Raw genomic sequence first — 21,138 nt, 5'->3', positions numbered from 1 at the left:
CGCAGTGTTACGTATCTGTAATTTTCTGCCCCCGGGCTGCTGCAGACTCGTACACCATTTAGAAACAAGAGGATGTGCAAGCAGCACTACTACAGGGATTTCCATTGTGGTGAATGGGGAAAACTGTAATAGTGCTGCTTCTGCAGTCACTTGTTGTGAACAGCATTGGGGCTATCTATGAATCTGCAGCAGCCCCAGGACAAAGCATTATAGAGACGTAATGCTGCGCATCATGTCTGCCACCAACATTAATGGGACTATTCATAACTAGCTTGTCTCATTGACTTCAATGGTGCTCAGTCATGACTAGCTAGCTTGGATATTGCCCTCTGAGAAAAGTATAATGAGTTCTGATAAGGCCCTACACAAAAGACTTCCATAGAAGCAGGCATGTATACATACAAACCCATATCACATTGAACAACATGCAGACTAAGTTAAGCATGACAAAGTCCTATTGAAATGAATGAGCCTTAGGATAGTCATGTTCAGCCTGTCTCACTGATTTCAATGATGCTTCGTCATGACTCACTAATCTGGAAGGATGTAGATAATTATGTTTTGGGGCATGAGAATACATTGTGGGAACATCTTGCCTCTTCCAACAGACCCCTCAGGAGCACTTTCTGCACACTGTGACATTCACACTAACGAAGTGCTGGTGCAATGAACACATTGTGCATGCTATGGAGGAGGGCAATTTCCATCAATCTCCCCTTCCCGCTGAAGCCCACTGTGACATCCAAAATATATCCTTGAGGGCTCTGCAACCCTCTGGAAAATATTTTCCAGAGTCACAGTGGGCATCAGAGAGCACAGAAGATCGACATAATTGCTCCGCTTCTGTAGCGCACACTATGAGTTCACTTTTTGTAACGAGGTAAGGCTACAACACCTGGGGCTTTTCAGTCTAGTCTAGTCTAGACTGAGGGGTGATGTGATAGAGGCCTATACAATTATGCTGCGGAGAGTGAATAAAAAGAAAAATTTCTCCCTCTCTCATAACACTAGAACCAGGTGTCATCCCATGAAACTGATTGCCAAGAAATGTAGGACCGACAAAAGGAAATGCTTTTTTACACTGCCCGTAATTAGCCTGTGGAATTATCTGCTACAAGATGTGATGACAGCCCCCAGTCTGGATGGCTTTAAGAAGAGCTTAGATAAATCCATGGAGGACAAGTCTATCAATGGCTACTAGTCTGAGGGCTACAGGCCACCTCCAGCCTAAGGCATGAGATGCCTCTAAACACCAGTTGCAGGGGGTCAACTGTAGGAGAGAGGGCATGTGCTCACCTCTTGCCCATGGGCTTCCCAGAGGCATCTGGTGAGCCACTGTGTGAAACAGGATGCTGGACTAGATAGGCCTTGGGCCTGATCCAGCCGGGGTGTTCTTATGCTCTTATGTTCTCACACTAGTACTTTCTTAGTTTGAAAGTCAGCCCCTGCCTTTCAATCCAATATCTGGAGGAAACTTTTCACTTAATCAAAGGCATTCAGTTCTGTAAAATTCCTTTTCTTCAAACAGCATAATAAGAAAAGCTTTCTTGAGGTTTATTCTCATTGTCTAGCTGTGTGCTTCTCTTTACGGTTAGCCATGAAGGCAGCCTCCTCTTTCTTCTTTTCATGCCCATTCTCAGCCAGACTTTATTTATGCATTAGTCGACCTTTTTAGCCATTAGGACCATCTTGTTCCAGAAGTTAATTAACACAAGTGCCATAATTTAATACAGTTAATGCTACTTGATGCCCTTTAATGTACCTTCCATTAGTGATATTATTGTAGTATTACCCTGTAAATTAAAACGAGATCAAGACGAAGAGAGGCTCTCTTTAATTAAGGTACTGGCACACTGAACTAGTCCGTTAGTCACCCGAGAAAATCGCCCTGATTTAGTGAAGCAGGCTATCCATAAGTCAGAATTAGTTTATGTGGATTATTAGGTTTCTTGAATAATGGCAGCACAGTGGGGTTGCCGAAATTGCTAACAGCCACGTTTCCACTTTTTTTCATTATTGTAATAAACACACAATGAAAGGTAGAAAATGGACATTGAATAAACAAGTAGTAATAGAAGAGCTGAAGTGTTTATCAGGGGAACGCAGGGTCTCATCTTCAGCACAATATAAATTCGACTCATTTCATAGCAAAATGCAGCTGAGTGAGAAAACAATTTGTATATTAAATGGGCAGATTTCCCAGCTTTAATACACTGGAAAGGGTTTTGTTTAAAAGCCATTATGTTCAATAGGGTTACATTCAGATCAAAGTCTTCTACCATTTTTGACACCTTCCAAGGCCATAGGATACAAATTTACAAATTATCTACTATGTTCCTGGACTGTATGATATTTGACTTTAAAATGTAGGGTTCTTTATTGTTTTGGGTTTTTAATTTTCTTTTCAGATTACAGGTTTTCATAGTTATGGAGTACAACTGAATGTCAAATCCATTTAATTCAACTGAAGTTATCCTATACACAGTATGTGGACTGAACAAATTCCATTTGTGGTTCAGTTTTTGACTTCTGGATGCCCATTTGATGCCATAGCCACAGACTGTTATCAGCCAGTGCTTCCTGTTAGTTTCCAGACATTTTTGTATACCAAACATGAGCCCAGTGCAGACATAATACTTTACCATGGTAAGTGTTAGCTACTGGCTGACAAGCCATACAAGGGTATGCCAGCCCAGTAACATTGCACGTACACATGTTGTGCACCTGTGCAAATTGTGTAAATGTGCAAACTGCACAAATGACATTACACAAGAGTAAATTCATCAATGGGTTTACTCTTGTGTAACATCATTTACACAAGTATTGTGCAAATGAAAAATGCAATTTTTGCATATGCACAGTTTGTATAGTTGCACAACTTGTGTGCATGCAACATTCCTGGGCTGACATTCCTGGGCTGGCATGCAACAGTCCTGGGCTGGCATGGTATATCAGGCATTGTTTATTGCCTTAAACCTTCTAAATTTATAACTCATCTGAAACAACGGCTGCCATGGTGTCACAAATGGTAAACAGATCGAAGCAAGTTTGGCTTCTGTTTTTTGAGGATCGCTAATTATTCAAACATGTCCCAAGGGACTAAAGAGAATGTATTCGAGTACATTGGCAGCACTCAGAAACTCTAAAGAAATGTTGAAACCCCAGATATTCACAGGAGCCTCTTTTTAGCAGCCATCTGAGTGAAATATAAAGCATGCCATCCCAGGTATCACAGGTTGCTCTTCTTTGAAGTAGCGAGAGCAACCAGGAGCAAAAGCTGTGCCTTTCCCTACTTGTAGGGGAATAGATTAAGCTCTTATCAGTGAAAAAGAGGCAAAGATCCACATGAGTCGCAAGAGGGGGGAAACCCCTGCAAGAGGTGTTTTATCAGCACCAGCTGAGCGCAAGGGGGGTGGGAAGGAACTCACATGAATTTAATCTACTAGGATAGGATTACACAGCAGATAACCCTTTCGTAATATGTGTCCGATTACTGGAGGGTTTAACCAACAAGCAACACCATCAGATAAATTCTCTATACCGTCACGCTTAATTTTTAGAGCCAATTTGCTGCAGGATTATCGTAAGGGTTTCCCCCCCTTTTTCTTTGGAAGGCTCTCTTTTGGAAGGCTGGTGATTTTAATTCCCTTGCAATAGGCGCGCTCTCTCTCTCTTTCACACCCTCCTGGTTATTATTTGGTCTTCCTACATCAGTCATGCGAACAGAAACAGCCTGTGCAATTGGAGAGTTGCTATTGGGGAGCTATTTTGGCCAGTGAGGAGGCAGTGCTTCAGACTACATGTGGGAGCACCTTTCTAAATCTATATGGATTTTATGAGGTATGCAAGCCACTTTGAACTCTGCTGTTTAACTTTTCCCAGAACCTAGAATCATGTTCCTATGGGAGGAGCATGTGTTCAAAATGTGTGTTTGAACCCATCATTTTGTTCTAAATTATGTATACATTTCACCCCTTTCACAGGAAGAGAGTGAGGCGAGTCTCACAATCAGTGAGACTTGCCTGAATATGGTTAGTGGGAAGAGTGGGCTTAGCCTGCACTCCCCGCAGACGAGCATGCCGGCAGCCCTGGGTGGCTTGATCAGCTGTCCACATGACTGCCGGCTCCATCACAGAGCCAGTGGGGGCTGCGGGGATCAGGGGCCGCACGGCCCCCAGAAGTTCCAGGATGCACCGCGCAAGCACATGGGGCATCCTGGAGAGACCCCCAGGGTTGGGAGGCTTGTTTCAGCCTCCTGGCGGGGGTCTCTTCATGTGTTGCCGGGGCACGGAGCCACACCGCAACAATACATGATCAAATAGATGGGGTTAGCGGAGCGCTTGCTCTGCTAACCTCGTCTAAGGTGAGGGCTACCTAAGCAGGTTACCCGCTTTGAGGAAACCGGGCTCGCCTGTGAGCCCGGTGGTTCTCACGCTCACCCAAAAGCGGACTAGGCCCCCTTAGCCCGCTTTTGGCTGATCGTGAGAATCGCCTCAGTGAATGAAATGCAAATGTTTTATAAGGCAATATTACCTCAACAAGTTTTTAAAAAAATCCCCAATAACATTACAATTCACCAGTCAAACAATAGCTGTGCATTATGATTCCAATGGCATTTTTTCAGTGTTTTGACATTTTGAATTAATAACTGCTAATATGTGTTAGAGAAAGGGCATGGAGAATTTTAACTATGGCAGAAGCTATGTTTTTCCAATTTGAATTATTTCTTCTCATTAAGAAGACAAAGTCATTGTGAGATTGTGTTGATAGGTTTAGACCCAGCTTACTTCCTGCCTTATGTTTTCTATGCTAAGTGATAAAAGATAAGCAGACATTTGCACTGAACTGAATTTATTTAATTGTGCCCGGAATAAGTGTTAACACATCTTAAAACAAAATTAAATAGCTTTCCTTGCATTTAGAACAAGGACAAGATAGATATTCAGGTTTTTTTAAAATGTGGCCAGGTTTCGTAACAGGAGTACACAAAATGAGTTTCAGCTAGTTCTGCATCTGGTCGCTGACAAAACTTTGCTCCCACCAAGCTTAGGGTGGGAGTTGGGGACCAGTTGCAGAGATGCATCAGTTTCCAAGGTTCTGATGGAACATTTGAAGTTTCTTCATACCAAGTCAGACCATGGGCCCATCTAGCTCAGTATTGTCTACCAGGGATTCTCAACCTTGGGTGCCTAGATGTTATTGGACTTCAACTCCCATAATGCCCAACCAAAGGCCACTGGGGCTGGGGATGATGGGAGTTGAAGTCAAATAACATCTGGGGACCCAACGTTGAGAATCCTTGGTCTACACTGACTGGCAGTGGCTCTCCAAAGTTTCAGGCAGAAGCCTTTCCCAGCCCCACCTGGAGATGCCAGGGATTGTACCTGGAATCTTCTGCATGCAAAGCAGATGCTCACCCACTGAACTATGGACCCATCCCTGATGCAGGGAATGGCCACTAGATGTTGCAGAAGGAAGCTGTAAGGTACCCTCTTCCCCTGTTCACCCATGCCAGGTTCAACAGGTGAAACTTCTTACATATTGAGGCTCTTCTCATGATCAGTGAGAAGAGCCTGGAGTGGGTTAGCGAGGAGAGTGGGCTTAGCTTACTCTCCCCGCACACAAGCAGGCAGTCTGCTCCAGGCGGCCGAACTGGCTGCCCACATGACTGCCGACTCCGTTACGGAGCTGGCGGGGGCTGGGAGGATCGGGGGCAGCGCAGCCCCCGGAAGCTCCAGCATGCCCTGCACAAGCGTGCAGGGCATGCTGGAGAGACCCCTGAGCCGGGAGGTTGCCCCGGGAGGTCCACTCGTTAGTTGCTGCGGCACGGAGCTGTGCCGTGGCAACTCATGATCAGAAAGCCCAGGTTAGCGGAGCGCTTGCTCCGCTAACCTGGGCTTAGGGGAGCGTTGTTTAAGCGGGTAACCTGCTTTTGTGAGACCGGGCTCGGCTGTGAGCCCAGTGGTTCTCATACGCATGCAGAATCGGGCTAGGCTCCCTTAGCCTGATTTTGCATGACCGTGAGAATAGCCTCATTACCTCCACACAGGGTTGGCCACACTGGGTTGGCAAACAGTAACATTTGGTTCAGTAATATTGATAGATGATTCTGTGTTCATGCTAGGGAGACACAAGTATCTGTACTATGGAAAGGCTGCCAATTTTGTTGTGGGACTAGTGTTATGATTCTAACATTCTCTTCTTTTGTTCTGTCCAGATATGGGGAAAATCTCAGCAATCAAAGACATCCATAGGCCACTGACTATCACAGAGATTAAGTCCTTTTTAGGTTTTTCTGGTTATATAGTTTGTTAAGCAATATGCAACAGTGGCCATGTAAAAACCCCTCATACCTGGAAGTAGTAAATATAGGCTTAGCAAATAACCAGCACACAGGAGCTCTCTAAGCAGGGACCTTCTTCAGTAAGCCTCTGGATCCTCTGAGGAGGATTGTATACTCTGTATTGTATACAGAGTTTTGTTTACTCTGGGTGGTATACAAATGTGTTAAATAAATAAACAAAATTAGCCTTGCCTTTTTTATCCTACTTTCCAGTAGGCTTATGAGTTCAATCGGCATTCTCTGTGTGTGTCCATCCGTGTGTCCCCACCAACTTCGCAACGCCTGTACCAATACAAACCAAATTGGGTACAGTTGTAGGGACACCTTAATGGTGTTGTCTGTGGTGATGTCATCCACCCCGACACAAGATGGAGAACGCATAAAGTCTTGAGGCACAAGAGGGCTAACTTGTGAACGGCCTAACCAATTTGAACCAAATTTGCTACAGCTGTAGGGACACATAGGGATGCCCTAATGGCATGGTATGTGATGATGTCATCCACTCCAATTCAAGATGGTGGCCACATGAACATCTACAGTGCAAGCAGGCTAATCTGTAGACTGGCTAACCCATTTGAACCAAATTGGGTACATTGCAGTGAGTGACACACAGGGACACCTCAATGGCATAGCTTGTGATGATGTCATCCACACCAATTCAAGATGGTGGATGCGTCAACTTTTGAGGTGCAAGTGGGCTAACTTGTGAACTGCTAAACTGATTTCAATCAAATTTGCTGCAGCTGTAGGGACACAAAGGGACACCACGATGGCATAGTTTGTGATGATGTCATCTACCGCAATCCAAGATGGCAGACGTGAAAACATTTGAGATGAAAGTGGGCTAACTTGTGGATTAACTGATTTGAACCAAATTAGGTAGAGTTGTACTTAGTGACACACAGGGACACCTCAGTGGTGTAGTTTTTGATGATGTCATCCATTCTGATTCATGATGGTGGAACTATAAGCTTTTGAGGTGCAAATGAGCTAACCTGTGAACTGCTTAACCAATTTAAACCAAATTTGCTACAGCTGAATGGAAACACAGGGATGCCCCAATGGTATAGTTTGTGATTATGTCTTCTACCTCAGTCCAAGATGGCAGTTGCATAAACATTTGAGGCTTAAGTGTACTAACCTGAGGACTGTCTAACCCATTTGAACCAAATTTGGCACAGCTGTAGTGAATGACACACAGGGACACCTCAATCAGTTTGTAATGATGATATCCACCCCGATCCAAGATGGCGGATACACGAACATTTGAGGTGCAAGAGATCTAACTTGTGGGCCTCAATTTGTACCAAATTTAGTCCAGATGTAGAGACAGTGAAAGGAAAGTAGGCTGATTAGTTCTTACTAGAACAACTTGTTACCTATGTTATATGGTAGTCCCTATTCAACTTGGAGCCCCCTAGCGGACAAGCCTATATGACCTAATGTTTTAACCCTTAAAGAGCAGGGGTTACATTTGCAAAGCACCAGTGCAAAGGATTAGGCCATAAGAATAAAAAGTCATTTAGTAAGACTGAACACTGTCAAGAGATTTGAGCATAATCATAACATCAATTATCCACTGCTGAAGACTGCACTTCACTGAAGCACTCTGCATCCATTTGGTATGGCAAGCCAGGTTTGTTGTTGGTGTACATTCAGCCAATTAATTAAAAAGAAACAAGTTACAAACTGAAACTAGGACATGTTTCTCCAGATGGTTGACTAACTTGCCGCTCACTGCCATAGGACACTTAGATGCCTTTGGAAACCACCCTAGCACTATGGGTAGCACGTTTTTATGAGTTCATCTCACCACATTAGTGCAACATTTAGAAGCCCGCAGACGTGGGAGGGGCTGATTGTCTGTGTCTTTCCCATGGAATCAGCATCCTGGGAATGAACCAATGGCCCTTTCACAGTACTCCTAGAGTAGCTTGAATTTAAAAACCCATTGGGACCATTTTTGAAACACTTGATTCTCGTGTAAATGCAGGGGGGAAAAGAGAACAGAAGAGATAACTTTCTCTGGAAATACATGATAGAAAGAATTTAGCACGGTTGGATGTCAGCCCCATTGTTCTGGCTAAACATGAAGCATTACTTGGAGATAAGACAAAATGTCTTCCCATCCCGAGAATGCCACTGCATGAGTTCAGTCATTATATAGGCAATTCTGAGTTACTGCTGAATACTAGATATTGGCTAGGACAGTGTGGCCATCCCTATAGTAATACAATTACAAAACCATTCGGAGTAGTTGTCAGGTAGTACAGCATTTGCAGGTACTTTGAACATGAAGAAAAAACGCAGGAAAAAAATAGTATTAAAACATTTTTTATTGTCAATCTGGCAAGTTTCCCTTCCAGATGAGAAGAAAAGATGTGGAACCATTGCTGAGTGTCTGCTGGCACATTCAGCACAGGACCATCACATTTGCCTTGCATCAAAATCTCACTGTTGAATGGCTCATAAAGCGCAATTCAGCATTTCCTCTCTCTCTCTCTCTTTCTCTCTCTCTCTCTCTCTCTCTCTCTCTCTCTCTCACACACACACACACACACACACACACACTCAGAAACACAACTGGTCTCTTTAGGGGACTGTCTGATAGTGATTATGCTAGTGTCATTGCAGAGGCGTAGGAAGGTTGGAGCGGGCCCAGAGACAAGACTTTAAAATGGGCCCCCTAGAACATCATCCTAAATTATTTTTTTAAAGGTTTTGTAAATTGTGGATGATGCAAGTCATGTAATGGTACTAGAGAAAGACATGCTGTTCTGGTAGCTCCAGGTCTTAACACTCAAATCAATTTTGGAGGATGAATACAACTGAAGGAAGCCCGGACGCAGGGAGTCTGTCATGTGATTTGCCTCTGGGGGGGGCCCCAAGGCAGTGGGCCCCCAGACAACTGTCTCTCCTTGCCCTGTTATAGATACACCCCTGTGTCATTGTCATCTCTTTAATAATTGTACCTGTGACATCACTGTGATGACCTACCACCTGGGTGTTTTTCATACAGCAGGTTTTACCGCAAGTTTACTGTGAAGCTTTATTGCAAGTTTGAAGTTGCCCACCCCCAACCGATGCAAAAAGTAGATTTTTTAATCCTGAATATTTAACAGGCTACACTCTAATACGCAATGAAAAACCCAAATCGTGTGTGAAGTGCTGTCTGATAGCTCCCAGGGACTTCAGGGTATATCTGGCCTATATGTGAACACACCCCCTCCATTTCAGAGGAGATGTGAGCTAAAAGCCCTGTGTGAAAAACCCTCTGGCCATTTTGTGATCTGATGTGTCCAGAAATGCCTTTTCTAGACAGCTCTTCCCAACTATCCCAGTCAAACACACAGATTCTTCAAACTGAACGGAAATCAGCAATATTGCCTTCCCACCCAGGAGTGACCCAGCACATTTTGATGCCTGGGGTAGAAAATCCAACGTTTATTAAATTAGAAGGGACACAACCCACCAGGAAGTTCTTTTGAACAAATCATCTTGAAATGAACTGGAGGCATGATAGAGCAGCCTGTGTCAGACATGTGTGTGTAGTCACATGGCTCCTTAGAACCTGGTACATGGGACTGCCACTCCAATTTGTCTCATAGCAACACCACGTCTGCTGCATCCAGAAAAGCACGCCCGCATCTGGTAACATTTTCACTTTCTTGGCCCTCTTTGTTTTCATTAATTCATATGGGGATGTTGCATGTGCCCATTTCAAGTGCTTGAGTGCTTGTCTCCTCACATCTGTGAGAGAAACCTTGGTAAAAAGGCTTTCATTATAGCAAAGCTATCTCCCCACCCCCTTCCATTACTTGAGGATAACAACTGGCACTGGTTGGGGCATAATCATGCACACGAGCCAGCCTGAGACCACTGATCAAGCAGACGACCAGCCTGTTGTATATGCATCATAAAATGGAAGAAATAAGTCTGTAAAACTCACGGTAAGGCAAGCAATTGATGCTTGCTGAGCAAAGTTTCTGCAGAAACACACATCAAACCACAAGACCCCTGGATCATGGTCTAACCTCTAATTGGTATGCTGAGTTGTTTTAAACTCTAATTGGGCTTGCAAATTAGCAAATTGCAAAGGACTTACTCCAGATGGGGAGCATTTCAAATTCCAGTGGAAATAACTATCATGCTGAGAAAGGAAACAGAAGATTATTGTCATCCTTAGCATAGAGATGAATATGTATTCATTTGCTTGTTTCTTACCTTCCAACTACTTTTATGTCTGAGATTGCATAAAAGTAGCGGGTCAAATGCTGTGGATCCACATAGATTTCCCCAGTTGCTGGCCTTAGCAGTCTTATCCTCAAGTCTGTGACAGTAAAGAAATCTCTTAGGTTCTTGGTTGTGTCGAGCTGGCCATAGAGAGAAGCCATATTATGGAGCCGAGGCCCAGCAAAAAATGCAAATCTATCCTTAATTTCAAAATGGAGAATTTTACTGTTTGCCATGTACCCCGTGGAATATTCTTCTGTGCAAATGATTTCTAGGACTGTTTGTTGGGATAAATCCCGCACTGTTTTTGGTTCCATGTTGAAAGCATTTAAACAGTCTGTAGCATAATACTGGTACGGCTGCCATGTTCTACCATAGTCAAGAGATTTCTCCAGGATCATGAGGTCTGGACGGCCAGACTCAAAGGTGATGACGATGTTGTCTGTTAGCTCAATGGTTTTGTTCCAATAGAGGGTGATGTTAACTTGGAGAGGCTTTGGGTAACCCTTCCAGGTGATAGACTGCCAAAATGTGTAGGGATACCTTCCTTCGGCATCAAACATCAGTTCAGGCGGATGTGCCAATTCGTCAATGGTTGCATCACATTCATTGCACATATAGGGATTCCCCTGTGAAAGAAGGTTTAAAAAAAAGCTTTAAGAAGCATAATCAATAGGACAAACAAACCTTCGCAAGTTATAGCTATTCATTCCCAACTTTTATTCCACCTAGAAAAGCAACTAACTGGCAAAAGGATGTGTGCCAGAGCCAAGGGAGGATTGGATCTTTGGAGCCACTCTTCAACATAACACTAATAGGAATAGCAAATACTTACTGCTAGAAAATACTTACTTGCTTAGGATCAAACTGAAGAAGAGATTTTATATTGGATCTCCCAATGTTTATACGAAGAGCCTAAATACTATATGATTTTGATCAGAGTAGAGTGCTAAGGGAGGATTAAACTGTTTCCCCCACACCGTTTCCCTGGTCTATATTCTCCCCCCACTAAAGCTCCTATTTCCCCTCACTGGGTAGAAAATGACCTTTAGATGCTAGTCCCTCTTCTAGGATCTAGTGTCACATCTATGCACTCTGAAGATCAGAATCCAAACTCCTTTACTCATATATGTTCTGGGTCTGGAGTTATGTAGTGAAGGAAATGTGAATGAAAAAACTTCACTACAGAATTACAAGTTATGTAGAGATTTTTCTCAAGTATAGTTGCCCCATATCAAGTCCTAGGCTTTACGCTTTTCCTGAAGGACAGCCCACACAGCCAGAGCGAGGGAGGAGCTTCCTCCCTCTACTCTGGTTGGAGACAAGGCTAACAGTGCTGCCAGTGTTTGGATGTAAAGCTGGTCCTGCCAAACTAGAGGCTGGGACAATGAAATTTAGAGAGAATCGAAGGTAACAAATGGAGTTTGGGGAGGGAAATTGCAGGTCCATTTTTGTCTTTAACTGCAGTTCGCCATGTTTGGATGTTCAGTTACTACAACCGGAGGTGAGGGGATCTCCGGTTTGGTGTTATGTCTGGAAACAGCCATGCACCTGATACAGCAGCAGCAGTCTTGTGAGGCCTCTTAGCCAACAGGAAGTAGCAGGAAGATATGCAAGGAGCAACAGGTCTTAAAACACAACTGACCTTTATATTATAACAGGAAAGATGAAGCTCCAGCCCTAGTTGCACTATATGGACTCTTAACCCTCTTAAAACTATATGAACTCTTAACCCTCTCCTGTGCAGAGAGAACACTATTAAGAAAAATGCATAAAATAGCCATCAGGCTCCACTGTTCAGCACTCTTTCCAACCCTGGTAAAAAATGTAGGGCTTTAAATTGTGTGCCCACCCCACTTTCGATGGTTACATCCAAGGATTCTCTCTGACAAATATGGCAACCCTAGTTGTGTCCCATGTGATGTATGCCTAGTGATTATATTTGCCTTAGAAACCCAGAATCAATTTTTGCAGGATCCCGAGGCATGATGTCAGTCATGATGTTATTACACTTGTGGCTCACCACTTTAAAACAGCCTTCTATTGAGTAAGAACAGAATTCTGAACCAGGGAAACCAAAAAGGCTTGGCTTGTTTATCAGAACAAGAATTCTCCTACTTTTGTCTTTTGCTTAAATAAACCTTCCCACACTGTTGTGTGCTTAGCAATTGTTAATGTTTGTCTCAGTGGGGTTTAAGAGGAAGAAAATAGTTTATCTACACTGCGTAAGTTGCCAGTAATCAAGTCACAAAACCCCAAGAACAATGAACAAATGTCTAACAGCTCAATAGCACTGATTCTTTTTAGAAGGATGCACAGAAGCGAAGCAGGGAGAATTGCTTTCTCTCCCCCCCCCTTTAACATAAGCACATTGCTCAAGAGCACAGTTCATAAAAACGGCTCCTTCTAGGGCAAATGTGTCCAAATCAGCCAGAGAGAATGTGCACATTCCTCTCTAAAACAATACCCATTATAGCTTCTCCGTTTCTCTTTGTCCCCTGGCCTCAAATATATTATGCTTAACTGTATGCCTCTTTAGCGATGTCTTCCTTTAAAGACATTCACACTCTTCTCCACAAATCATCCTGTTGGGCTGTGCACTACAAGCTCAGGGGCTTGATCCAGACATCTGCTACCTTATTAGCTACTGGCTAGCAAAGTACTTCATGTAAGACTCCCCCCCACTCCAGTAGATGCTAGCTTCAATTTATCAGGACAAGATAATCCACCACTTGATTAGGTAGGTAGGTGATGACAGCAGCTTTGTCTGGAAAGCAGCCGAAGAGGTGGCTGGAGATATGAACTATGTGTTTCTATATAATCTTGCCAATAAACGGGCAGGTTTTACTGCAGCTTTTCATCTGTGGCAAGGTGAAAGTGAATTATTCTCCTCTTGACCTTTTGATGCATTAACTCGAGTGCTGTCACCTTTGCCTTCACTCCAAAAGGCTCCCTTGTTGGGAGGCAAGGATTGCTTGAATACACTTTTCCGGGAGCATTACAATGGACTAAATCATTGGTATCTCGGTTTGTCTACTGGCAGCCCAAATCCAATGGATTGCTAGCTGTGACACAAGCTGTTGCTGCTAAATACTGACCGTGTCGTGTTATAGTGGCAAGGAGAGCACAGATACCACTCCACTTACCAGGGAACCTCACAAGCTTTTTGAAATGGATGGAATGAATTTGTCTCACCTTATAGGCTAGTAAGAACCATAGGATGTTGCAGAACCGGTCCTGAGAAGGACCACCCCTCTACACATACTCATTTGCATTGACAGACCAATGTCACTCCCTTATGCAGTAGAAAAGAGTAATTTCAGTCAGTAGCTTAAAATATGGGAATATAAAGATCTACTCCAATGGCAGCAGCTCAAAGTACCACTTGTGCTACTTCTGGAACGGCAGCTCTGTAGATCCTTGCAAATAAACCCATTAAAGTTACTAGCCTGGGAAAAGATTTAGTGCCTCTTAGTTCCATAAAGGAGACCACAATCTACATCATTACAAGACCAAGATTATTTTCAGTGTTCCAGAAGCAGAAGGGACTTAAATCTGGCTGGTGGCCCTAGTCTAGCCAAGGCCTCCAACACTCACACTACCTAATAAAGAGGAATGGGTGTGTGAAAGGATGCTCTGAAAATGTTTTGCATATGGCCATTGGAAAGCAGTTGGTGCCTTTGTGGTGAAGAACGTACTAAATTAAAAAGGACACAACTTTTGTTGCATGCTTCACAACTCATGCCAATGGTCTTAATCTAGCACAGTGTCAGGCACACTAAAATGAGTGGGCTAAACCAAATCTAATATACTGACTCTTGTGGGGTCAGTATACATACATTGTCTAGTCTCAGAGCTTTTAAAATATACCCCCTTTACTTTCCCATCGCTACATTATTAGAAATGTGCTCTTTTTATTTGTCATTTATTTAAAATATATTTCAATGCAACCTCTCCTCCCATTCAAAGCAGCTTACCAAATAAAAAGGCAAGAACAAACACACCAATAAAACAACATGATTCAATGTATCATCAAGCACATATCCATTAAAAACATTTTAAAGAGGAATATTAGACCCAGGCTATTATTTTCTACTTTGTGCTTTGCTGAAAAATAAGTATTGCACTTTTCCCAGAAGGCCAAAATCGAGGAACACTGACATCTGTCTTCCGGGCCACAAAGCCTTGGAATCACAACTGAAAAGACCCTTCTCCTTCCAGAGTAAAAAACAGGAAAGGCTCTGATCCATTTAGGAGAAGTTAACATCTCCACAAGATAGTATCATTCAAAATGCCCTATAAAGTGAATAGCAAGACATTTCCATTCTCATTACTAAGAAGTTCTTTTTTACATCTAGGTGGGAGAATAATTTTCTGCATAATTAATCTTCCCCTCTTCCACCCTGTATAATTACTGTTATATTTCTTTCCATCTCCTAACCTTAGGGCTTCAAACCTTTTCAATCACTCTTATTGTGCGATCCAAGCCTCTAATAATGGTCTCTCCCTTGGCCTCTAGGTAAGTCACCAGGCATATATTCATGTCAATTGAAAGAAAAGAAACTAGTTCTGTATTTTCCTGGATCAGGTTTCTTTTACTTGGGGCACTTCTAGCCAATAAAGAAACCCTGCACTTTTCCTTTAGTGTTGCATGTACAATAGTGCAGGTGTAGCAGTAGTAGTAGAATATTCTATACCACATTCAAAAAAGAGGAACAGGGATAGCTGTAAACTCACAACAAATGCACAGGCAGGACAGCTGCTAGGATTGGTGTTCCAAATGCATTTTGATATGAATCTTTATCAAGGGAATATTCAGTTCTAACAACATGTTTGTTAGAGGTCACTGCAATGTGCTTTTATTGAGCTGGTTTATAAAGGAACTGAAAACTCCCTTGATAAAGATTCATATCAAAACACAGTGGGAACACCAGTCCTAGCAGCTGTGCTGTCTATGCATTTATAATATTCTATTCCCATGTAATGGAGAGGACAGAAGAGCCTTGCTGAGGGCCCACACCTGTTTGCCTTTTCAAAAAGAATGTGGGTAAAAATGCATGTCAGCACCAGAAAGGGGTAGTGTAAATTATTAAATGATTCATTCTTGAAAATATTTAAATACTGCCTTTCAGCAACACCCAAAGTTCTTAAAGTGGTTTACATAGCAAAAGTGGTTTAAATTGCAAAATGGTTCCCTGTCCTCAAAGGGCTCACAGTTTGAAAAGAAACACGAGAGAGGCACTGGCAGCCACTACTGGAAGGGCCACTGTGGTGGGTTGAATAGAAACAATTGCATTCTAGGGATGTGCAAAAAATTTCGGGCACAGAACGATCTGTGCCCGAAACGAACAATTTCGGGTGATTCGGGGCCAAACCGAATCACCCTTGATGTCCCCCGATATTTTTCGGGCACGAGCCGAATCACCCGAATTTTGGGCATGAAAAATTCGGGTGATTGGGTTCACGGTTGATTTTTGGCGATTTTTTAAAGTTTTAGTGACTTTGGGGCAGTTCGGGGGCATAGCATGGGATCTGGGCAAAAGTAGTGGGGTGGGGTGGTAGTGCCTAATGGGTGCAGGCTACCACCCCAATTTCAGGGGGATTGGGCAAAGGGCTGATTTTTGGTAAATTTCTGAAAATTTCATGTCTTTGGGGCAGATTGGGGCAGAAAGTGGGGCCTGGGGCAGAATAGTGGGGTGGGGTGGTAGTGCCTGATGGGTGGAGGCTACCACCCCAATTTCATGGGGTTTGGACAAAGGGCTGATTTTTTGAGAATTTTTGAAGTTTTAGTGACTTTGGGGCAGTTTGGGGGCAGAAAGTGGATCTGCCCCAAAATAGTGGGGTTGTTTAATTGAAAAAAATCTCATTTGCTATGATAGAATGATAATTCACACCTCAGAAACTTCTGAGGTGTGAATTCTCATTCTATTATAGCAAATGAGATTTTTTTCAATTAAACAACTCTCATGACCCCACTTTCACTTTTTCACACTTTCCTTTACTATGAATAATATGAGGAAGTAATCAATTTAGCACACTTCACCTTATGAAGACAAACCTCATACAAATAAATTCACCATAATTCACCCCTCTGCCCAATCACTCTTAAATTGGGGATGGGTGGTAGCCTCCACCCATTAGGCACTATCTATCAGCCCACCCCACTCCTTTGGGGCAGATCCACTTTCTGCCCCCAATCTGCCCCAAAGACACCCAAACTTCAAAAATTCTCAAAAAATCAGCCCTCTGCCCAATCCCCCTGAAATTGGGGTGGTAGCCTCCACCCATTAGGCACTACCACCCCACCCCACTATTTTGGGGCAGATCCACTTTCTGCCCCCAAACTGCCCCAAAGTCACTAAAACTTCAAAAATTCTCAAAAAATCAGGATTTTGCCCAAACCCCCTGAAATTGGGGTGGTAGCCTCCACCCATCAGGCACTACCACCCCACCCCAAAATTTTGCCCCTGGGCCCCTTTTTACCCCCCCGAATCGATTCGGATTCGGATTCGGATTAAATCCGAATCCGAACCGAATCAAGGGTGATTCGGGTGACCCAGATTCGGGCACAAAGCAGAACAGGGGTGATTTGGTTCGGGTCCGAGCCGAATCACCCGAAATCCCGAATTGCACACCCCTATTGCATTCCTCCTGTTAAATATGAGAGCCAACACGTGAAAAGTTGCCTCTTGGCCCAGTTAGCTCAAAGAATGAAGGGTGTAGTTCCGTCAATGTTAAGTCTTTGTAAATTCATTAATTGAATGGGAAAGTTAGAATCTGCTTCAAGTATTGTGTAACTCTATCCCAAATTTCAAAAAGAGTCAAAGTTCTACAAAATGATGTGATATTTTGTGGGGTGAAAAGGTTAGATTTGCAGGTGTCTGCCACATTATTTATTTATTTATTTATTTGCTAAAGAGCAACATCAGTGATTTAGCACTGGAGTGATTCAGCAGGAAACACAGCCTCTAAAGAAGTTTTTATTATGGATTCTTAGATATAATAATTTCTTAAATTGTAAGCCTGTGAGCTAGGTTTGTTCTCTTAAAACAACCATTTAATCGTGTAGCACCTAGTTCCCTGGGTGCTTATTAAGCAGAAACAGAGGCTGACATCTTAAGTGTGCGCCTACATGTAGGAAAGAAGCATCCCCACTGTGGAGAGCTCCTTCAGCTCTGCAGTGCCGATGGTACATGGGGGAAGGGAGGCTTTTGCCATTCTCTCCTTCCCTTAGAAGTGCCTGCACCACCCAAAATTATGTCCCTGTAGGCTGTGTGACTCTCAGAGATATATTTTCAGGTAGCACAGGGCAATTCTGGGGGAACCAGAGGTCAGCAAAAACCGTCACCCCCCTACTTTGTGACAGGCACTGAGAAGTTTGAATGAGATGATTATCATCTCATCATTCAGATGATAATGAGAGAAGTAGAAGAAAATGATAAATAATAAAGGGTAAGATAGTTTGAATTAATTTTTTTTAAGGGTAAGCTCTCTTATGGACAAAAGTGAAGTGGAAGGATCCTCAATGTGATCACTGTGGAGGTCATAGAAAGACCGAGGAGAATAGTTGGTCAAAGTAAGTAACATAAAGGGGCGGGGCTGCTACCAAAACTCAGAACAAATGCTCTGGAAGGTTCTGAGACATGTTTTGCACATGCACGGACACCCATTAGTGTAAATTACAACAGGACCACTAAGAAGAAATTGCAATTTCTGTCCAACAGGTGCCCATAATGCTGGCAAAATCACAATCTACACTGCCCTAACAATCACAATATATATGTTATCAGAGAAAGGAAGTAAAAAAATTTCACCAACAATGCACTGCAGTTTACTACCGCTGATACTATTTATATTATTATTTATATACTGCTTTCCAATGAAAAAGTTCTCAAAGAAGTTCACACAGAAAAAGAATAGTCCCCAGTCCCCAAAAGGCTCACAGTCTAAGAAGAAATACAAAGGAGACACCTGCAACAGCGACTGGAGAGGTGCTGGGCTGGGACTGAATGGACTGGCTGCTCTCTCCTTGCTAAATATAAGAGAATCCGCACTTTGAAAGATGCCTCTTTGCCTAGTTAGCAGGCACAACTTCTAGATTGCTCATAACAAATTAGTAGCACAAAACTGACCATTTGAAAAGCCCCTAAAGAAATATGAACTCATGTATGAATCCTGAACATGTATCTATTTGTATGGCTAAATATTTTAAACTGTTTAATTTTGTTTAACCTATGAAATTGTTTTAACTTTTTATTCTGTGAAATTGATTTAATTGTTTTTACTCTGATAGAGAGAGAGATAGGTAGGTAGGTAGGTAGATAGATAGATAGATAGATAGATAGATAGATAGATAGATAGATAAAAAATTGTGTACACTGCCTAGAGATACACATATTAGTCGGTATATAAATATGATAATAATAAAATAAATAATAAAATATAAAGCAAGGGGAGTGTGCTTTGAAAAATAGAATGTGATTGATTCTACTCAGTTGTACTGTAGACCATATCCATTATAGTGGGCCACTGTGTGAAACAGGGTAGCTGGACTAGATAGGCCTTGGGCCTGATCCAGCAGGACTGTTCTTATGTTATATTCTTATTTTAAAAGATCTATGTAAATGATCAGAACTAGCCCAAGTGAAACACGGCTATTGATTTCAATGGTATGTAAATGTGCTTCACTTTGGCATTTTCTTACAGGCGTGCTCAATCATACTGTTACTATGTATCTTCTTTCAATAAAATGCTGAATTAAAAACAACTTTCATTATGAGTGAGATGGAGAACATGCACAAAAGGTCATTTAAAAATCAGTTTAACATATTCAGGGACACAAGCATGAAGATCTGCATCATTTCCCTTTAATCAAAACATTAAATGTTGCCAAATCTGTTGGGATGTATACATTTTGAATATATGTAAATATGCACTTTACAGAAAGAGGTCAAAATTATACAAATGGCACCTTGCCTTGAAATTTAGCCAGCCAATTGGTGCAGCTTCAAAGTCTGTCAACATATGGCTTGTCTGGGAACTTGCATCCTAGCTTCTACTTTCTTAGCAAAAAAGCTACTTTATCTGGAGGTCAGGGATATCAAAATGTAGAAAATCAAAGCTACTGAACAGCAAGTTACAGACGTTTATATTAAGCTGCTCTGACAGCTGGCTTTGGTCTCCTAAAGCACAGCCAAGCAACTCCGATTGCAGATCTGTTGTGATTCTTTTTATGTTAAAAACTAAAGCTACTCAGACAGGACACATAGGTCTCTAGATACTAGCAGTGAGCATGTTTTATGAAGTAGAATGGATAACCTAGATTGCATGCTATTGTCTCTCAGTAAAGCACTGCCAGCTCCATAGGAGCAGAGCAGGCAGTTGGTGCTGAAGAATATTAACCAGTTTGTTGTGAAAAAAAGAGGCTGACCTTTAAGGCTGGTTTTTAAGCAGGTGAGATGAATTCTCAGTAACTCAGCTGCTGGATATGACACTCGGCCTACCTGGCATGAGTAATGTCCAGAACAAAGGCCAAAAGGGCATCAACAGGAGCTGATGAATGGGCAGAGTATAGCCGGAGAGTACGGAAAGAAAGAACAATTGGGGTGGAACTTTGCTGAGAGATGAAGGAATCGAACTCCGCTTAGGGGGAATTTAGACCCTCTTGCTCAAGAAATATACAAGGACTCAGATACTGTATGTTCAGGAATTTCTATTTGCCATAATTCCACAAGAGTGGAATTTATGAAGAAACACAACAACATATTGTATTGCTGGAATAGGGATAGGCAGACTTAAGACTTCTAGCTTTCCCCTCTTCTTCTTTGTTGCCAGAGCTTTAGGAGCTCCGGGAACTCTTGGGAGCTACCAGCCTGAAAAATTGGCTTGGAGACGCAGAGTCAGTCACAAAATGGCAGCTTAGGGAGGTGCAGCAAGTTGCAAAATGGTAGCTTATGAAGAAACTGATATCTCTAGTTGACAGACATTCAGGAAGAGAAGGCTTGTTTACCACTTTTTTATAAACAAGAATATGCTAAGATGCATCTTGCCCCAGCAACGTATTTATTTACAATCACCTTGAGTAAATTCAGATGGGCCTTCTCCAGAGCCAGGGTTCAACGCTTTCCCATCTGCAGTGCTTTATGGGAAATATTTGAAACTATTATATGAGGAACGGAAATGTCCCTGTGGAAAGGCAATTGTTCAATATATCAAAACTTGAGGTTTCAATTAATCAGTCCACTGATAAAATATATGAGGGGGCAACCTGAGGATCTTGTTGTAGCATATTTATTAGCAGATAAAGATGCAACTATTTCATATGTTGTAGCAAAATTTTATGTGGTCACTACGAACTTCAAAAGAATAGAATACAGTTTTGGGTTCCTTAGTGTTAACCTTAAATTATGTATATACACTTATGCCCTTCCAATGCCGTTATTTTATTTTTTTCCTATGTGTAATTATTCCAAAGCCATTATGCATTTATGTGTAATTGATTTTCTATTTATATTCTTCTTTTTAACTATGTAAAGATTTTCATTTCTCTTTTGGTCAAAGAC

General features: G+C 42.3%; 1 protein-coding gene across 14 annotated transcripts in view; it reads right to left on the bottom strand.

Moving 5' to 3' along the window:
- NTNG1 (netrin G1) overlaps nt 1-21,138 on the bottom strand; it is a 334,331-nt gene that overhangs the window by 187,280 nt on the left and 125,913 nt on the right. For all 14 annotated transcript variants that reach the window (XM_053244435.1, XM_053244428.1, XM_053244423.1 and 11 more), the window contains one exon: nt 10,568-11,205. In XM_053244435.1, coding sequence (XP_053100410.1) covers nt 10,568-11,205 — 638 coding nt within the window. The remainder of the gene's footprint in view (nt 1-10,567; nt 11,206-21,138) is intronic.

Source organism: Hemicordylus capensis, chromosome 4 (genome assembly GCF_027244095.1).
Source record: "Hemicordylus capensis ecotype Gifberg chromosome 4, rHemCap1.1.pri, whole genome shotgun sequence".
NCBI lineage: Eukaryota > Metazoa > Chordata > Lepidosauria > Squamata > Cordylidae > Hemicordylus > Hemicordylus capensis.
This window is presented reverse-complemented; position numbering and strand designations above follow the sequence as displayed.